This window comes from Lathamus discolor, chromosome 3, assembly GCF_037157495.1.
Source record: "Lathamus discolor isolate bLatDis1 chromosome 3, bLatDis1.hap1, whole genome shotgun sequence".
Taxonomy (NCBI): Eukaryota; Metazoa; Chordata; class Aves; order Psittaciformes; family Psittacidae; genus Lathamus; species Lathamus discolor.
The window spans coordinates 146,756,330-146,773,730 of NC_088886.1; the positions used below are offsets into that span (position 1 = coordinate 146,756,330).

At 40.5% G+C, this 17,401-nt stretch overlaps 1 protein-coding gene across 4 annotated transcripts in view; it reads left to right on the forward strand.

Annotated features, from left to right (window-relative positions):
• The first annotated feature begins 11,487 nt into the window (after window positions 1-11,487).
• Window positions 11,488-17,401, forward strand: part of WDR11 (WD repeat domain 11) — a 51,662-nt gene continuing 45,748 nt past the window's right edge. For 2 of the 4 annotated variants that reach the window (XM_065672390.1, XM_065672391.1), the window contains exons 1-2: window positions 11,491-11,682; window positions 12,881-12,992. In XM_065672390.1, coding sequence (XP_065528462.1) covers window positions 11,597-11,682; window positions 12,881-12,992 — 198 coding nt within the window. In that variant the 5' untranslated portion in view covers window positions 11,491-11,596. Of the gene's footprint in view, window positions 11,683-12,880; window positions 12,993-17,401 lie in introns of all 4 variants that reach the window. The other 2 variants (XM_065672393.1, XM_065672392.1) reach the window with 2 other exon arrangements.

Below are 17,401 nucleotides of genomic sequence, written 5' to 3' on the forward strand. Positions count from 1 at the left end.
ATTGTGTAAGAAATCATGACTGTTTGCCATGCAAGCCATCTGTATCTACCCAATCCGTTGACTTTAGATATCGATCAGCATTTCTACACCCTGGAAACTCAGGGGACTTAAAAGTCTTCCAGAATTTAAGATTTCATACTTAAAACAATTTTGACAAATACAAAACCTTATGGGTCTATGTCTGCTTAATTTCTATATGTGCTCAACAATATTGCATGCATAGCATGCACAGAAGGTTCTTATATTCAAGCCAAATAAGAGGAGAATTAACTTGTTATATGTTCTCTCTTTCTGGAAGGTTCCTCCTCTCATGTAGATGGAAGACAAACTACCTTGGCCACCTTTCCCCTTCCAGAGAGAAAGCAACTCTTGTTCTAGTGAAGGAATAATTGAGTGAATAGTCTTTGCACCTGATCTCTTTAACTGGTAGCTTCAGCACCCATGGTTGGGTAAGTAAGCCTTGAGAGGTTGATCGCTATGGACAGGAAGATTGCAGCTCGCCTTACGCTGAAAATGGCCCTGCAAGGGCTCTCACATTTTATATTTAGCTAAACCAGTTTATTAGAAAGCCTTAAAAATTCAGAATACTCAGATTTTTGAAGCAAAAGAAACTTAAATGTAGACTGTGCTTTTAACCTGTTGAAAGGCGAGGCAGAAGTTTTAAGCAGTACACACTAACACTTTAAAGAGACATTCTACAGAATATTAGGAAGTTAGCTATAGGAGATTATGGGTTTATTGGAGAAATTATTTGTTAAGAGGTTAAGTATTTTTTGCTATCAAAACCGAGAATGTTTTGCAAACATCAGCACTCTGACTTCAACTCTCCTTTGGTTTTAATATTGCAAAACTCATACTAAATATCTTTTCTATATATATTTCCTCCTCTGAAGCTTTCTGTGTCTGGGATTTGGTTCAGATTGATCACTCTATCTTAAAATCAGAGATATTTTATTTCAAAGTCTGTGGAGAATAGGAAGCTAGAGCACTGTTTTATCATGGAAAACTCATCTATAATAATCCAATATATGAAAAACATCTCTATTCCCCAGTTATATTCAAAATATGGCAAAGAGACAAAGAGAAGGAACATGAAATTACAAGGATGAAGATGGAACAGGACTGCTAAGCAGGCAAAAAGTGCTTAGGACTCACAGTTTTAGATCTCTTGTCACTAAGAAAGTGGCTGTTCAGCTCGGATTAAAACTGAATATCACATCTACTCTCACAGCAGAAGTTCCAAAATTGCTGGAATAAACAGCTTGCAGGTGAATAGGAAATAAAATGAAGGAAGCCTTTCAAGAGTAGCTGGAGACTTAGCCTGCGAATCACAGAATCCCAGACTGGTTTGTGTTGGAAGGGACCTTAAAGCTCATCCGGTTCCGACACCTGCCACGGGCAGGGACACCTTCCACAAGACAAAAAAAGAAACCCGACCCTCTCCAGGCTTCCTGTAGCCCCTTTAGGCACTGGAGCTGCTCTAAGGTCTCCCCTTAAGGAGCCTTCTCTTCTCCAGACTGAACCAGCCCAGCTCTCTCAGCTTGGCTCCAGAGCAGAGCTGCTCCAGCCCTCGCAGCATCATTATGGCCTCCTCTGTACTCACCCTAACAAGTTCCACATCCTTCAAAAATTATGTCTATGATAGATTCATGTTTCCAGAAGCTGAGCTCTGTCATGTGCATCACCGTTGCTTCATGGTTGTCTTACAGTCCTTCATCTTTCAAATTTCCCTGCTGTCTCTCCTATGACACTTCAGTAGGAGCTTGGGTTCTGGAGCTGTGCTAGGTGAGCTCTTAAGTGCAAAGTTCTAACCATGGACTAAGACATCAGCTTCATTTGGTAATGAAATGATGACTGAAAGGGACTCTTAGGCCACAGGGAGCTGGCTCCCTATTAAATAAGACTGATAGGCCCCTTGGCAGAGAAAGAGCATTAGCATTTCTCTAGAATAGGGAATGAAAACCTCATTCTGATACTGCAGTAATCTTTTTACTTTGTAAAACAAAATAACTATATAATCGATCTTTGCTTAAAACAGGAGTGATGCTCTTTGTGTGGCCAGGAGCATGTTCAGAGAGAAATGCATGCCTTTGACTTTGAAGAATCAGGGCACTCCATTGGTCCCAAATTACATGTGAAAAAACATCATCCCAGGACTGGAGAGAACTGATCATCTCCCCTCAGTATGTAGGAAGCACTAGCATCCTTATATGTATGTCATTAATCTATCAAATATTGCTTAGATTAATGTGTGATAAAATGTGAGAAGATTTTTTTGCTTCTCAAATCCATCAAGCTTCCTTTCTTTCATGTTTTGTGCACATTGTCAAAGAGGGGAATAGATCAAGGTAGCCTCTGCTTCGTAAAAGTATGTGCTAAATGCTTCACCTGTTAAACATTACACTTTGAGCAGCATGCAGAAATGTAATTCTTTCCACAGTCACCTGCTGTTTGCATCTGCCATGCATTAAAGTGTTGAAGATGGGAACGTTAGTGACATCAGATACTGTGCTTTTAGTACAGAAATAAGCCTCGAAACTTGCTGTTTTCCCCAAGTGAGCCCAAGAAATATTCTTCCAACATCCATCAACAGCTAAGTCTTACAAAAGTAATTTGTCCTACACTGAAAGCCTCAAGTATACTGATGCCACATGGTCACCAATGCAGATACTTATCAAATGATATGAATTCAGAATTAAGGAATCCTTAAATCCTTAAACTAAGTGAATTTTGGCAGTAGTAATCTTTTCAATTACTTCCTTCTCAAAGGAAGATATATACACATTATGTCCCTAGTAAAAAAATATTCTGGCTTTTCATATTGAAGCTCTTGTGAAAATCCTATTACAAGGGATCTGGGGAGGGCTTAGCATACCGAAGAAGAGAAATATTTCATCTAAACTTGCCAGTCTGGCAAAGTTTGCAGACAAATGTATCACAAAGTGAGACTAAACCAGACATAAGTGAACTGTGTATGTGTTTCATTAGGGAAAATATTCCCTTACCCCACAGAGGAAGATAAACAGTCTTGCTTTGTATTCCACCTACTGTCGGCACTTTCATTATGTAGGCAAACAAGCTGGAAGCTGAATGGGCAGGTTCTGGTGGTAGGGACCTCAGGAGTGGGATGCTCCTTTGAGTCTGCCCAGGTGTGCAGCACAAAGAGCACCTTCCCTAGTATGTAGGTACAGAAAATATCAACATAGATGCAAAATTCCAGCTGTAATTTTAATGAAAAAAGTACTTTCATTATCACTCAGCACTGTCAGAACTGAAGATTTGTCTTAGAGTGAAATTAATTTTATTGTTTTATAGGACAAAAAAGGATAAATTATTAGAGACCTTTATTTCCAAATATTGTTATTACCCAATTTATGTCCCATTAAGAATGCCAGTCACCAAGTATATTATTGTAGGTATGGCCTGAGATAACTGGCTTCACAATGAATATATTCCTTCTTTCCTGGGTTCACGGGAGTCCTACTTTGGAGAGGAGAAGTGATGGAAATCTGAAACCATCCCCAGTATCTGCAGTACACGAATAGAGCAACTCCTTTATGGCAGAGTTTCAAAGCAACAATCTGAAAATGTTTTGCAAAAAGAAAAAGGGCTAGAGATACATTTCCACAAAAAATGTAGCAAAATCCCACTTAATGCCATAAATCCCGTCGCCACATTGCACTCTGGAAAAATCTGACTTCTTAAATTACTTTATGCAGCGTTGCTTTTTAAAGGTTATTTCCGCATAAGTTTGTCTTGAAAAAGGAGTTGTCAGATGCTTCCAAATATTACTTGTGTGAAGAAATCACTAGGCATTTGTGTGTTCCTGCAGAAATTGCCCTGTAAATTGAAGTTCCCACATGGGTTTCTTATAGCTCTGCTCTATGACCTGACAATGAGTAAAGTTAAAAAAGAATAGAGAAATTTTCAAGTAGTTTATCTTTTCTGAACTGTTTCAGCACGGACTGGGTCACTTCAGGCAAGCTTAACAAGGGTGTGGAAGAACACTCTGTATCCTTGTAGAAGTCCCAGAGGTGTCTTAGTCCTGCCTTTCAGCATAGTTCATCCTCGATCAGAGATCATATTTCTGAGGCATGAGATGTCTTTAACTGATCAAACTCCTACAAAGGCTTTCATGACAAGCCCTGAAGGCATGGTGGGGGGTGTTGAGTTGTTTGGTTTGTATGTGGTTTTGAGGGTTTTTTTGGTTGGTTGGTGTTTTTCAATCTGCCTTTGTTTTTATTCTGTGATGAAGAGCCAAAAGTCAGAAATTGAAAGGTAAATAAAATCATGTACAGCAATACTGCCACAGAATGGAGTGCCTCAAATTCAATTTATTACACGGCTGAAGCCAGTCAAACTGTCTCCTGTATATATGAGAATGAACCAAAACAACAGCTATTATTATTTCCCTGACATCCACTTCATGTTGGGAGAACAATTTTACATTCTAAGGGATCTTCTTTAAAGAGGATCTGAACATTTTAGGATATCACTAACAAAGCAAAGGCACAACTCTCTCCCTCCACTACTTTCAGTGAAGGGGAAAAAGATGAATACTACTGATGCCACAGAATATAACCCAACATATACAGCTCAAACAGGACTGTGAAGGAATGTATTTTATTCCTAGCTGATAATGCAGGGGTCTGATCTCTACTGCAACGTCAGTATTTCTCTAAAATGGACCCTTCAGAGAATGATTTTCCTCTATATGGATACATGGTATTTGTCTGTTAATAGATACAGTATCTCAGCCAAGTAATTTTTCTCCCCCGCAGACATTCATAAGAACAGGACACTTTATATGTCAAATGTGATGGGCCTTGTGAGGATTTTTACCTCTACATTACCTTTATCAGTGATCATAAAACTTGCTTTTTCAGCATTATTTCAGTGTCAGATCAAATAATTACTATACTTATGGGAAACACTTACATAAGCTCTTTAAAATCTGAAATCTTAACAGTAACACATCACCATAGGAAAAGTACTAAGACTCACTTGATTTTTTTTTTCAGTAACTTAATGCCACATGAGAAAGCAGTTTAAAGTGTGAAAAACAGCCATGGCAGCAGTCAGCCTTACTGCAGAGAAAGCCCTTGTGATCTGCCTTCGCTCCGCTGACCACACATTTTTCTCTTTCCTGCAGTTTCCAGACTCTAATCTAAACTAATTGCTATCAATGTCCACTTCTTACATGAGTGATGTTTCTGCAGAGCTGCCTTCTACATGCTCTGATGAGGTGGAGGCCATCCAAACCACACAGCTTCCCATAGCCAGTGCCCATGCTTCTGGGCTGTTCACTACACTGGTTTGCTTTCAGAGCCTTTCCAGAGTCATTTTTCATCCCTTAACCAAATCTCAAAGGCTGTTTGCCATTCCTTCCTCCCGGATGCACCAGTGCTCTTACCCTGCACGCCCAAGAGCCACAATATGTGAAGTAGCTTGTAAAGTATCATCAGTGAACCAGCTTCAGAATCTGATTTTTAAATCATTTTTATTCAGTATCTGGATTCCAGCAGCTGTGTAGAAGTACTCTCACAAATCTGGATATTTTATTATGCTGCCAATATAGAGATTGCACAGATCAGTCCTGCCAGACTGCTGCGTGGTCTTCCAGTTCTTGCCGACTAGTTTGTATTGTGATCATTCTTTGCTTTATTTAAACTGGAAAACAGACAAATCCCAAATCAGGCTGACAAAGAACTCTGGTGCACTTAGACCTTGTGTTGCAAAACCTGCATCTTTTCTTCCTGCCTGTGATCAATTTATAATTACTGCAGATAAAAAGAAACCACGGAAAGCACAGCTAGAGGCACGTCACAGGTATCACCCTGCCTAGTAAGAAGGAAAGCAAGCTTTGTACAGATTATTCCCAGAATTTTCCTGGAACACCTATTTTTTGCTTCTGTTTCTCTGCAAGGTTTTGGTCCTCCACCTAATATATATCAGTAAATCAAAAAGATCACAGCATTTTCCAGGATGCTTTTCATAAAGGAGCAGTGAGGTTGAACAAAGAACCCCAATCCCATAGCAAACCATTGCGTAACACTTTCATTTTATTGGGGGGGGGGGGGGGGGAAGCAATTACAGAGCTGCTACTGGGATTGAATGTGTAATGCCCTATTAGAAACTACTACCTAAAGACACTGATACCTCTCAGAGGAACTAGTGGAAATACATCCCTAACTTCTAAACAAGTGGTCATAAGACTGGTGGCCAAGTAACTTTCATGAGGACTGGAGGCCCCTCAAATGTGGTGAACAAAATCTTACTTTACTGTCACTGTCTGCTTGTTAATGCCATTTGTGTTTAAACGGGGACTTCATCTTTCACAGCCCATCTTAGCCTTTTATTTGATTCTTCAAATAGCATCTCACCAAGCTTTACACATTCTCAGTACTGATAGAATTGATAAGCAGGAAAGGGTGTTTGGGGCTCACAGTTTTTGATCTGTTGATCTTGTCACTGAGAAAGTGGCTGTTTGTGTTAAAACTCAATATAATACCTCTTCACAGTGCAGAAATTCCAAAATTGCTGGAAAAAAACAGTTTGCAGAGGCATAATAACATTAAGGAAGCCTTTTGAGAGAAGCTGAAGACATCCTGTGAATCACAGTCACAGAATGATTTGGGTTGCGAAGGACCTTAAAGCTCATGCAGCTCCAATGCCCTGGCACGGGCACGGACACCTTCCACTAGATCGGGTTGCTCCAATCCCCATCCAACCTGGCCTTGAACACGGCCAGGGATGGGGAAGCCACAGCTTACTTTGTCCTGTCCCTACCTGCCCTTATAAAAAGCCCTTCTCCAGATTTCCTATCAGCCCCTTTAGGCACTGGAGCTGCTCTAAGGTCTCCCCTTCAGGAGCTTTCTCTTCTCCAGGCTGAACCAGCCCAGCTCTCTCAGCCTGACTCCAGAGCAGAGCTGTTCCAGCCCTCACAGCATCTCCATGGCCTTCTCTGGACTTGCTCTAACAAGTTCATACCTATCTTATGTCAGGGAATTTGATTTTCCCTTTAAGCTTGTAAGAGGCTCAAAGCTCCACAGCATCAATTAGTCATAACCCAGGCGAGAGCACAGAATTCTTATCCCATTTCAAGGAGGAGAGACATAATGGTTCAAGTGGCTGATATGCTAGGAGGCTATTTGTTCCCTTCCCACATGTAGTTTGCACTGCCACATGTTGAACTATATACAATTATTTTGCACCATATTGTCATTTTCCATGTATGTCTTCCATCTGAACTTTTGAGGCAGGGCGATACTTTGACATCAAATGCCAAAATTCACTGGACACCAGAATCAGGCAAGTCCTAAGAATGGCAAAACCATTTAATGAAAGTGAAATTAGAATAACTGAAGGTTTATGGTCTTAGAATATTTTTGGGGCTGTATCCAACCCAAATACTGGTGTGTAGGATATATTATTTGCAGTAATTAATAGCACTTTACTGGATTTACATGGCTATTGTGGTTTCTGGACATGAAATTCTGAATTTGGTTTTAAAAGAAAAAAAAAAAAACACAACCCAAAACATTGGTAATATGGATTAAAACTTTTTCCACCCATTTAATATGCAATACACATGAGGACAGTTTTATTTCTTCTCATACCCTTTTATCAAGTTCAATAAATTACTGCGTTCACATTTTCAGTATCTGTAGTCATGGAGTTGCAGATGGCTCTTAAAAATCAGTCTTTGCTTCATTGTCCATGATTTTTTCATGAAGCGTGTCTTCCTAGAAATTTCTTCCTCCTTAAACATTTATGTCATACCACACTGGGTTGTCAGGAACACTGATTGATTTATCAGTCTTCAGTATATTGCGTTGTTTCACTTAGATTTCAAATCCCAGCTTCACCACGCTGTTACTCTTATACTAGATCTTAAAGTAAAACGCACTGATGCTGATAAATTACTTATTACCTACAAAAAATACTACTTTATGTAGATACCTCATAAAATAGGAAACAGATGCTTTCTCAGACTGTTAGGACATTTTTAAAGCTCTGAGATATCCTGAGCTTCTCTCATTTTATCCATTCATTAGGTCATTTAGCAGCATGGATAGTTATTGCACATCCCAGGCACAAACTCTCCTGCTAACCTAGAGCAGATATGTGTGCACAGAAGATGAACTTTAGTAAGAGTCACCACTAAGAAAGCTCAGAGTTATGTTAGTTGAAATTTTGATTTCCCTTCTTAGGAAAAAAACTAATTTTTGAAGTCCAAATCAATCAAATTTGGCATTGGGTGTGGATATATGGGATTAACACTCTTATTCCGTCTTTGTGAGTGATTACACCCATGTTTCAGATCTACGTTTGTTTGTCTGATGCATTTCTCAGGAGTTTCTTCACATTGTAAGTGTACAGGATATTACAGGATTGATGGGTACACCGTTTTTCTTTTGTCTTACTATTTTCATGTAGGCTGCATCTTAACTTGGAACTTCCATGAATTCTGAGCACGAGACACTGTACAAATGCAGAGTAACAGACAAAACCTCCCTCAAGACCTCACAAAATGAATAGAGAAGTGGAAGAAAAAGTGCTTCCTTGTCTTGTATTGGGTGGGAAATGAGTCAAGAAGATGTAGATCCTGATAAACTCACTCTTTCTGGGTATTGTTTAGTGCATGGGAACTGAATGGGTCAGCATTAAATAAGGTGGCATGATTTAGAGGTTGGCAAGTTCATAGAGAACTAGACTGAGCTCTCAGTGCCATTCATTAGCCTTCTCTTTGTTTTATTTATGACTTCTCTGATGGTGTGTTTCAAAGTATTTAACAAACTACTACAACAGCCAAGGTTGATGCAGCAGTAATCTACCTGTTCAAGATTATTCCAGTTAACTATGTAATGGCACCAACGCTTGGAAGAGGTGTTGTCTCAGTAACAGAATAATCCTGTCTTCTTTTCACAAAAGCTTTAGATCTTTTATGATTCATTTCATCCCTCACTCAGAGGATTAAGCCACCCTAATACTGTGGTCCAGCACTATTAAAATGCATGGTTCCAACTCCTAAATACTTTTTGAGTTTTCCTTCACAAAAGACTAACAAAACCAGGCAGAAGAGGAGGATACATATGTCCATATTTAAAAGGGTTAGAGGACTCGTGGTTTTTTCTTACACACAAGTTCTCCAGCAACCACAGGCAGCAGGAGTCACATAGAACCATGAGCAATACAACAGTAGAAAGCTCGTTCTATTCTCTGCTCAACCCGCTCTTCTCATGTTGACCACATGCCTGCTCTTGTTCCAGGTCTTCTCAGACACATACTGAGCTGCACAGTAAGAACAGATACCAAAGGGGTGAGATTCCTGGCCCCAAAAATGGCTAAAAGAAGCTTTGACAGAGGCTGTCAGCATCAGCCTTACTAGACACAAGAGGAGCAATACTGGTCAGAGGACTGTTCTCTTAACAGTGCCATTTCCTGAAATCACACCTGAAACCCAGGGAGTTAAATTTAATGAAGATTCTCTTTAACAATAGCAGACTGCAAACCCACCCCAGATGTGAACCTGGTAATAGTGATGTATTTCAGGAAGGTGTGTGAATGCTCAGCAGCAGAAGTATTCAAAGAAAGGATGAAAAAGGAAATATAAGGGCCAGAGTCTCTCAGTGACTGTGATAGAGCAGTCACTGATACTTGAGGCTAGGATGAAAACAAAAAGAAATGAAACAAAACTGGCACCACAGAAATTAAGTTTAATTTGTGAATAAAAACAACTTGCTCCATATTTTTAACTTTTGGAGCCTTAGAAAAAAACTTAAGAAAAATATTCTTGGAGGAAAACACCAGGCCATTTGTTAAGTTTTTCCTCTGATGACACTTAGTCAAAACAAAGTGAGACTACAGGCAGTCATTAGAGCTCACTTCGGTTTGCTTCACTGCCTTTGAAAGTTTACATTTACATGCCCAGCAAGTTCAGTGGAACTGGGTTAGACCACACATGCTCCCTTGGAGGAGAGTTTCTGGGTAATGTTTGAGCTTTTGAGCTGAAAGCTTTTGGGAAGGGTGACAAGTATTTGAGTCAGTGGTCAAAACCCATATGGTTTTGCATAAAACTGATAGGGCTGTAAGGTGCCAAATATTTCCCACTCTGAAATTCATATCTTGATTTTATTTTTATGTTAATTTTAGCAGAACTCTTAAATCCCAGAAATAGAATCTCTACCATCAATACCTTGAACTTTTTATTTCTTTTTTTTCTTTTTTTTTTTTTTTTTTTTCCCCCTGAAAATACAAAGATCCCTGTTAGGATTACAAAATTAGGCTGTGATTAAATGAATCTTGACTTCAGATCATTCCCTTTGCATAAAAACCCCAAACCAAACCTCACTAGCTTCATTTTAAATAACAAAGGTATCCACACTAATACTCAAAACAAGGGAGGGCACATTGAATTCCACCTGCCTTCAGGGGTGCCTTGACATGTTTCCATGCCCCTTCTTCCCTGCAGCTTTAGATACACTTGAAGTCTTTTGTTGCACAGCATGCTTTGCTGAATAAGGACGTGATTGCTCATGCTTCTTTGTTCAAGAAGAGTGCTTCACTGAAAGAGGACCTAATTCTCTGCTGATTCTGAATGGAGACCTCTCGTTTGTCTTGAGGAAAAAAAAACCAAACCCAGTGCCACATCAGGTCAAGCGATGAGGAGCATGACTCTCTTGAACAAGAGTCTGTGATATGACACAGCTGTAACATACCTACCTTTACACATGGAGATCTCAAGCTGAAGGCGCAGAAGGGCAGGCTTGTTTAAGATGCTCATTTTATGATGATGATCATATGAAATGGCAGATGCTCTGCCATTTGAGGAGGTTCCACTTGTGGGGGCAGAGGACATGGAATGAGCTGGGGGTGTCCAGGATACACACATAGCTGTGTACGTATTACCATGGTACCACTATGAATTACTTCCTAACGTATAATCTAAATCTCTTGTCAGGTTAAAGCCATTCCCCCTTGTCCTGTCCCTACACGCGCTTGTAAAAGTAAAAAGCCCCTCTCCAGGTTCCCTGCAGCCCCTTTAGGCACTGGAGCTGCTCTCAGGTCTCCCCTTCAGGAGCCTTCTCTTCTCCAGGCTGCCCCAGCCCAGCTCTCTCAGCCTGGCTCCAGAGCAGAGCTGCTCCAGCCCTCGCAGCATCTCTGTGGCCTCCTCTGGACTGGCTCCCACAGCCCCACGTCCCTCTTGTGTTACGTTTACTACTTAAAGCCAACAAGCACAACCCGTGCCCCAAGGCCCGGGTAACTGTCCTTGGGTCCCCCGGAGGCTCGGGGGGGCGGCTGCCATCCGGACGCCCCGGCACGGACCCTGAGGCTCCAGGAAGCGAGCTGCCGCCGCGCTGGGTGTCCTCTGCCCGGGGCAGGGTGCTGCCGCGGCCTTGACCAGGCCCTCCGAGCCGCGCGGCCGTGCTTGGCCCCGGAACTGCCGTTCCCGAGCCGCGGGGCCCCGGCGGACCCCGGCGCACGGACCGGCGGCACCGCCGAGGCGGCGCTTCCTGCGCGGCAGCCCTGGGTAGGGCTGAGGTACGCTCGGCCAGCGGCTGCCCCGCCGGGCCCGGCGCTCTCCGGTCCCGAAATGCAGCGCTTTACGGTCAACATCAAGCTGCCGGCGCGGACCCTGACAGGCGCCCTCAGCCCGCCGAATAGGGGCGCGGCGGACTGGTGAGGGGCCGGGCAGCCGGAGGGCTAGGAACGGGAGAGGGATGGCTGGGGTGTCCCGGGCCGCCCCGCGGCTCCTTCGCCTCAGCCGCTGCTGGGCGCCGCTTTCCGGTGCCTGCCCGGTTCTGCCTCTTGCCGCTCTCCGGCAGCCGGGGATCGCGCTTTGAATGTGCCGTTCGTGCACCCGCAGGTGCGGAGGCTCGGCCTGCGGCGGGGGCTGTTGCTGCTGTGCAGCTCTGGAGCAAGAGCAAAGCCGAGGCCGTGGATGAGCATGGTCCGGTCCGTTCTGCCAGCGACACTTGCTTCCGTGGGCAGAGAGGTCTTGGTAGTGCAACGAGCTGCAGAGATCAGAGCGGCTGCTTCTGGTTTCTGTTCCTGTTATTTGTGAGGCTTGATGTAAAGCCCGTCCATATATTGGTTTGTGCATTCATTGTTCTGAACAGTGAGTTCACCCAGCTGACCATTATCCTAATACTGCTGAGTCTTAAGGAGAGAAAATGATTTCATCATTCTATAAAATGAATGAGCTGAACCAAGTGATTTTTAAAACCTGCTTCCTTTAGCTTTCTGCAGTATTTGTGAACATTGAAAGACTCTGAAGTGCTTAGTTTGAAACTTCTTTTTCACTTCTGACGGTTCCCACTTGGTTGCTGTTCATGGCAGCTTTATAATTGCCATTGGTGGCCCCAGTAACCTCTCCTCAAATCAGATGGGCCTCAGCAGATTTCCACTATTACTGTAGTCATTGTTCGCATGATCCCTTTTTGGCTTTAAGAAAGAATAAATTTACAATTAATTATATAATTGCAAATATATTTCTTATCCGCATGCTTATCTATAAAATCTGGGAATGTGCTTCATGACTCTATACATCATGGTTGGACTTGGTGATCTTAAAGGTCTTTGCCAACCTAGCTGATTCTATGATTCTATGTCTTAAATTTTTACAAGAGGTTTATTGTAGATGGACACAAAGAGATGCTTTGTGGTGGGTTAAGGGTCCATCAGCAGACGGTGAACAGCGTAGCAATGTCATTTTATAGTGCTCTTCAGTTTTATGTTATTAAAGAACGGTTACTGTTTGATGTTTGTGTCTAGTAGCATGCATTCAATTTACAAAACAAGGAAGAAAGCCTTATTCTTGTTGTGAAGTGATTTTTGTTCTTCTTTGCTTGTTTGATGCTGATATGTGCTTTTCTAGGGGCTGGCAAGGTTTGATTGCATATGGATGTCATTCTCTTGTGCTGGTAGTTGATGCCAATACCGCTCAGACTTTACAGGTTTTGGAAAGACACAAAGCTAGTGTTGTGAAGGTGAGATGTATGTGTTTTAAGGTATATTACTTGATTCTGGTATATCTGTTATTTTTCCAAATCAGTGTAAATGCTTGACATCGTATTGCACTTGATTTTCACATAAAATTTGGTGTAAATTACCTATATTTTACATGGTTTCTTTTACAGCTAAATCAAACCATACATGCTGAAATTTGAGCTGGGGTTGGCAATATATATCTATAGCAGGTATAGAATATGTAGAAGGTATAGAATGTATAGAAACATTTTGTGGTGTTCTAGAACACAGAGATGCTTCTAAGAGAGCTCTTAACATGGTGGAAATTCAAAGGAACATTACAAAATATCAAGTGAATCTCTTTGTAGGTATCTTTGCAAATCTTTCATGTTGGGGTAACCATTTGACTAGGAAGTTATTTTAAAGTTTTTATGTCTTTTTTACTGTGTTTTTACTGTTCTTACATATAGAAAAGGAATAGTAGTAGACGAAACCAAACATACATTTTAGTGATAAAAAATGGCTGAAATTTAAGCTAAGTGTAGGGTAATTGTACTTTCCTTTGAAGATCCTTGACTTGAAATTACGAAGGTGGACCTGTGGTCAAGTGTAGAATGGGCTGTGTTTCTTTGATACATCATTTGTTTGAGTGTGAAGAATGGCATATTCATTCAAGGTTTAGAGGAATGTTTGACTGGCAAATGTAATGCTTGATAGTCCATGGCCTAAATGCTATATTAGAAAGCAGGCAGTAGTTTAAGAGGAAAAACAGATTTTTAGATGGGGATATTTTGGTGGGTTTTGTAGTAAAAATTTGAATGCGCCTTCTGGAGATTGCACACTATTTTTTCCCATGTGCGATTTCTTTTAAATGGACCATCTTCGTATATATACGCTAATATAGCAGATACAGCAGCTCTAGTATTTTAAAATTAAACACAACTGTATTTTCCTTGGGTTTGATTATGTATTGCATTGTGAGCCATCATGTTCTGATAATGTCCTGTTCACTGAAGAGCTTCAGCTTTTTTGTGGAGTGATTTTGAAGTTTCAGTATATTCAGTAATTACACAGCTGGTGGTATTTATGTATTTCTATGTAGTATAATGTATTTCTGTGCTACAGAGTCCAGCTAAGTATGTGCTTTTATAATAATAAGTCAAGTGTTGAAATCCTGGAAGAAGATGTTGGGTACAGCAAAACTGCTTCAGATCCATTCATGATTTTGGCCAAGAGCCATACGCATAATGGGATTGTAGCTTTAAAAATGGCTGTAAAGTTCAGGAATTAGTTTTGCCTGATGAGAGAGAATTTTGAAACTGACTGGCAAAAAAGGAATGTAGAAATTTTTAGCAGGTTAGGTTTCAAAATAGATACTTTATATATTTTTTTTTTTTGAGACTGGTGTACTGTGACAGAATCACAGAATCACAGAATCCCAAGGGTTGGAAGGGACCTAAAAAGATCATCTAGTCCAACCCCCCTGCAAGAGCAGGGTAACCTACATGTTTAATAATGGTACTAAAATGTCACAAAAGACTGAAAACTTTTCCTCCAGCATACCTATATATGTGCCCAAATCTCTCTGGGAGGTTTGAGGATTCTTGGGTTTGCCTGAACATTGCTTTCAACTGAGAGCTTGTGCCACTCTTAGGAATAGTGTCTCTGGTGACAAATGTTAGGCAACTTGTCTGACTCACGGTGAGGAGAGGTTATTTCTCTTGTTATCTCAGAGCAAAGGTGTGTACACGACAGCAACTACAGAGTCAGCATCACTCTGAATCAGTACCTTTGCTTGCCTTTTAGCAACTTGTTTGGGGAAGCACACCCTTAGCCTCCGTTGTCTTCAAGCTGACCTTTGAAGTGAATAAATCACTTCCAGTGTCTGTAATTGTGTAAAAGAAATAGAAAATGTAAGTGTAATGGAGGTAGCAGCTGTAATGATGATTCTGCTTTGAAGTATTCACTTAGCTTACATAACAAGTTGTAGCAAAATTAGGTTTTGATCCATGTAGTGATAGCATTTTAATGTGCTTCAGTTATATTTATTAGCTTTGTACAGTAACATCATCTCAGTAGGAAACCAAATGCTAAAGTCCAAATAGTTTTTATATAACTTATAAGGTAGATTTTCAAAGCCACTATCTGATACTTTATTAACAGACATAGACTGTAAGAAAATGACTAATTTATGAGAAAGAATGGAAGAATTCTGTGGTACTTTAAGAAATAGGCATTATGTGAGAAAACAGTATGAGGCATTGACCATTGAAGATCCCCTAACATTTCTGAGAAATTTTCTTCAATTCCTAACTTTTTTTTCCTAAAGAGTTTATAAATGCTAAAAGCATAAGTAAGCTGAAGGGGATCTCTAAGAAGTCTGTTGTGTATCTGAATTAAACTTTTTGTAGTAGAGATTCACACCTACGGAGTCAGGCTACACAACATCTTCTTGCCAAAACCCCATGCTTCAGTTCTGAAAATACCAAAACACACCACTATTTGCAATAAAAAAGCAATTATTTCACAATCCTTCTGCAGCCCATTTAAGTATTTTTCTTTAAATACTTCCTGGCCTTTGGCTGTCATAGCTGTGTCTGGAATAGTTAATAGTTTCACTGGAACTTGTTCCATATTAGATGTTCCTCTGCTCTTAAGGTGTTACTGATGACTTTTTATGGAGTAGATTATATCAGATCTTTTTTGTACCTTGAAAGAGTGTTTTTACAAAAGAAAATTTAATTACAGGAGGATTTTTTTGAGCTAGAACAAGAAATGAGAGGGTTGAAATTATGTTTGATAGGGATAATAGGGCTTCATAAATTAGGTGTGAAAATTAAACAGGAACCAGAGATTACTTTTTTAATGTCCAGTGCTGCAGTAGTTTGAAGTCAGGGTCAATAGGCAGTGACCAATACAGCATGAAAAGAATTTCTTCTAGCAGACACTCAGGCTGTGTGTGGGGACTTCATTGAAGCAGTGCTACTGCAATGAGAAAGGAGGGTTTACAATGCAGGTGTGCCACATGAGCTCTGAGACTGATTGTGCGAAGATCTCCTTTTTGTTATTCAGAACTTCAGGTGACAGCTCCTCCCGTGGGAAATTCTGTTTTGCAGACTTGGAAATTGCTTCCAACTAATATATATTTAACTCGGGAATAAATAACTTTGTAGGTTCTACAATTAGTTTTTTTAGTAGCTACTTGCAGGTAGCCTCATGGGTAATTTTTATTGAACATCAGGGAAGCAGGAATTGCAAAGCTTAAATTTGCAGGTAGAGGACAGTCTCCCAAGAATTTTTTGTTATTCTGATAGAAACATGCCTTGGGTTTATAGCCAGAGCTCTCTGAAAAGTGCTTGTTGTGCATGTGTAATGTTTGTTTAAATTACTCAGCTAGGCATTTGAGATCGATCCTGGTCACACCTCTGAGAAGGGATAGCACAGAGGTGGCTGCAGTGCTCTGAATACTTGTACAAACCTAATTTATGTTGCAAAGTTAGTGGTGCCTAATGATAACTCTATTTCCATGTTTTTAATGCCATGCTTTCAATATCTGCAAAAAGCCTTGTGTTTGCTGTCACCCTTTCTCTGTCAGGTACTGTGACAGCATACAGCTAGCTAACTACAGTGTCATTTTTGTAGTAAATAAATTCCTATTAGCTTAGCATTTATGTTTCTTTATTCTATTCAGTCTCTCTTAGGGGCGGAAGTTCACTTTATACCAGGTAGCAAAACAAATCCATATTGACTAGATAAGGAAGAAGTCAGTGTTATCTCTGTATAATCTTGAGAGACTCGTAGACGGAATGTTTCAGATTTCAGGACACATAGTTTTTGTAAGTATTGCCAACTTGCAAGCCCCTGCAGCTTGAAATCCCAAACCAGAAAGTGGTATGTGGAAGTCAGAGGTGGCAACATGCTGAAAAGGACCAAAAAGATAGCAAATATCAGCAATAGCTTGACATGGGACAATGCATAGATGAAAGACTAACCTTCCTTCCTCCGCTATGCTGTAATATATTTGGCAGATTTGGAAAATGGCATGTTTTAGGATGCATATTAAAGTTAGATGACAAATTTTCAACTGTAATTTGTTTGGACATCACCAGGTTTGTAATTTTGGGGAAATTCGTGGATGCCCACAGAACCTTAAATATTGCCATTTAGTTTCTTATATATGTTAAACTTTTTATATACATAGCATATATTTATGGATTGTTGTAGATAACATCAGGACTAAGGATTATAGATTTGTGTAATATCAACCTTGCAGTCATGCAGCACAGTTGCAATGCACCTTAAATTTGCACAACTGGTGGTAGTTTAATGGTATTCTTATTGGCATAAAGATGCTATTAATGTTAACTATTACTGTTGTTTGATTGAGTTTATGATTTGTGTATCCATCTGAAGAATATAAAGTATGGTG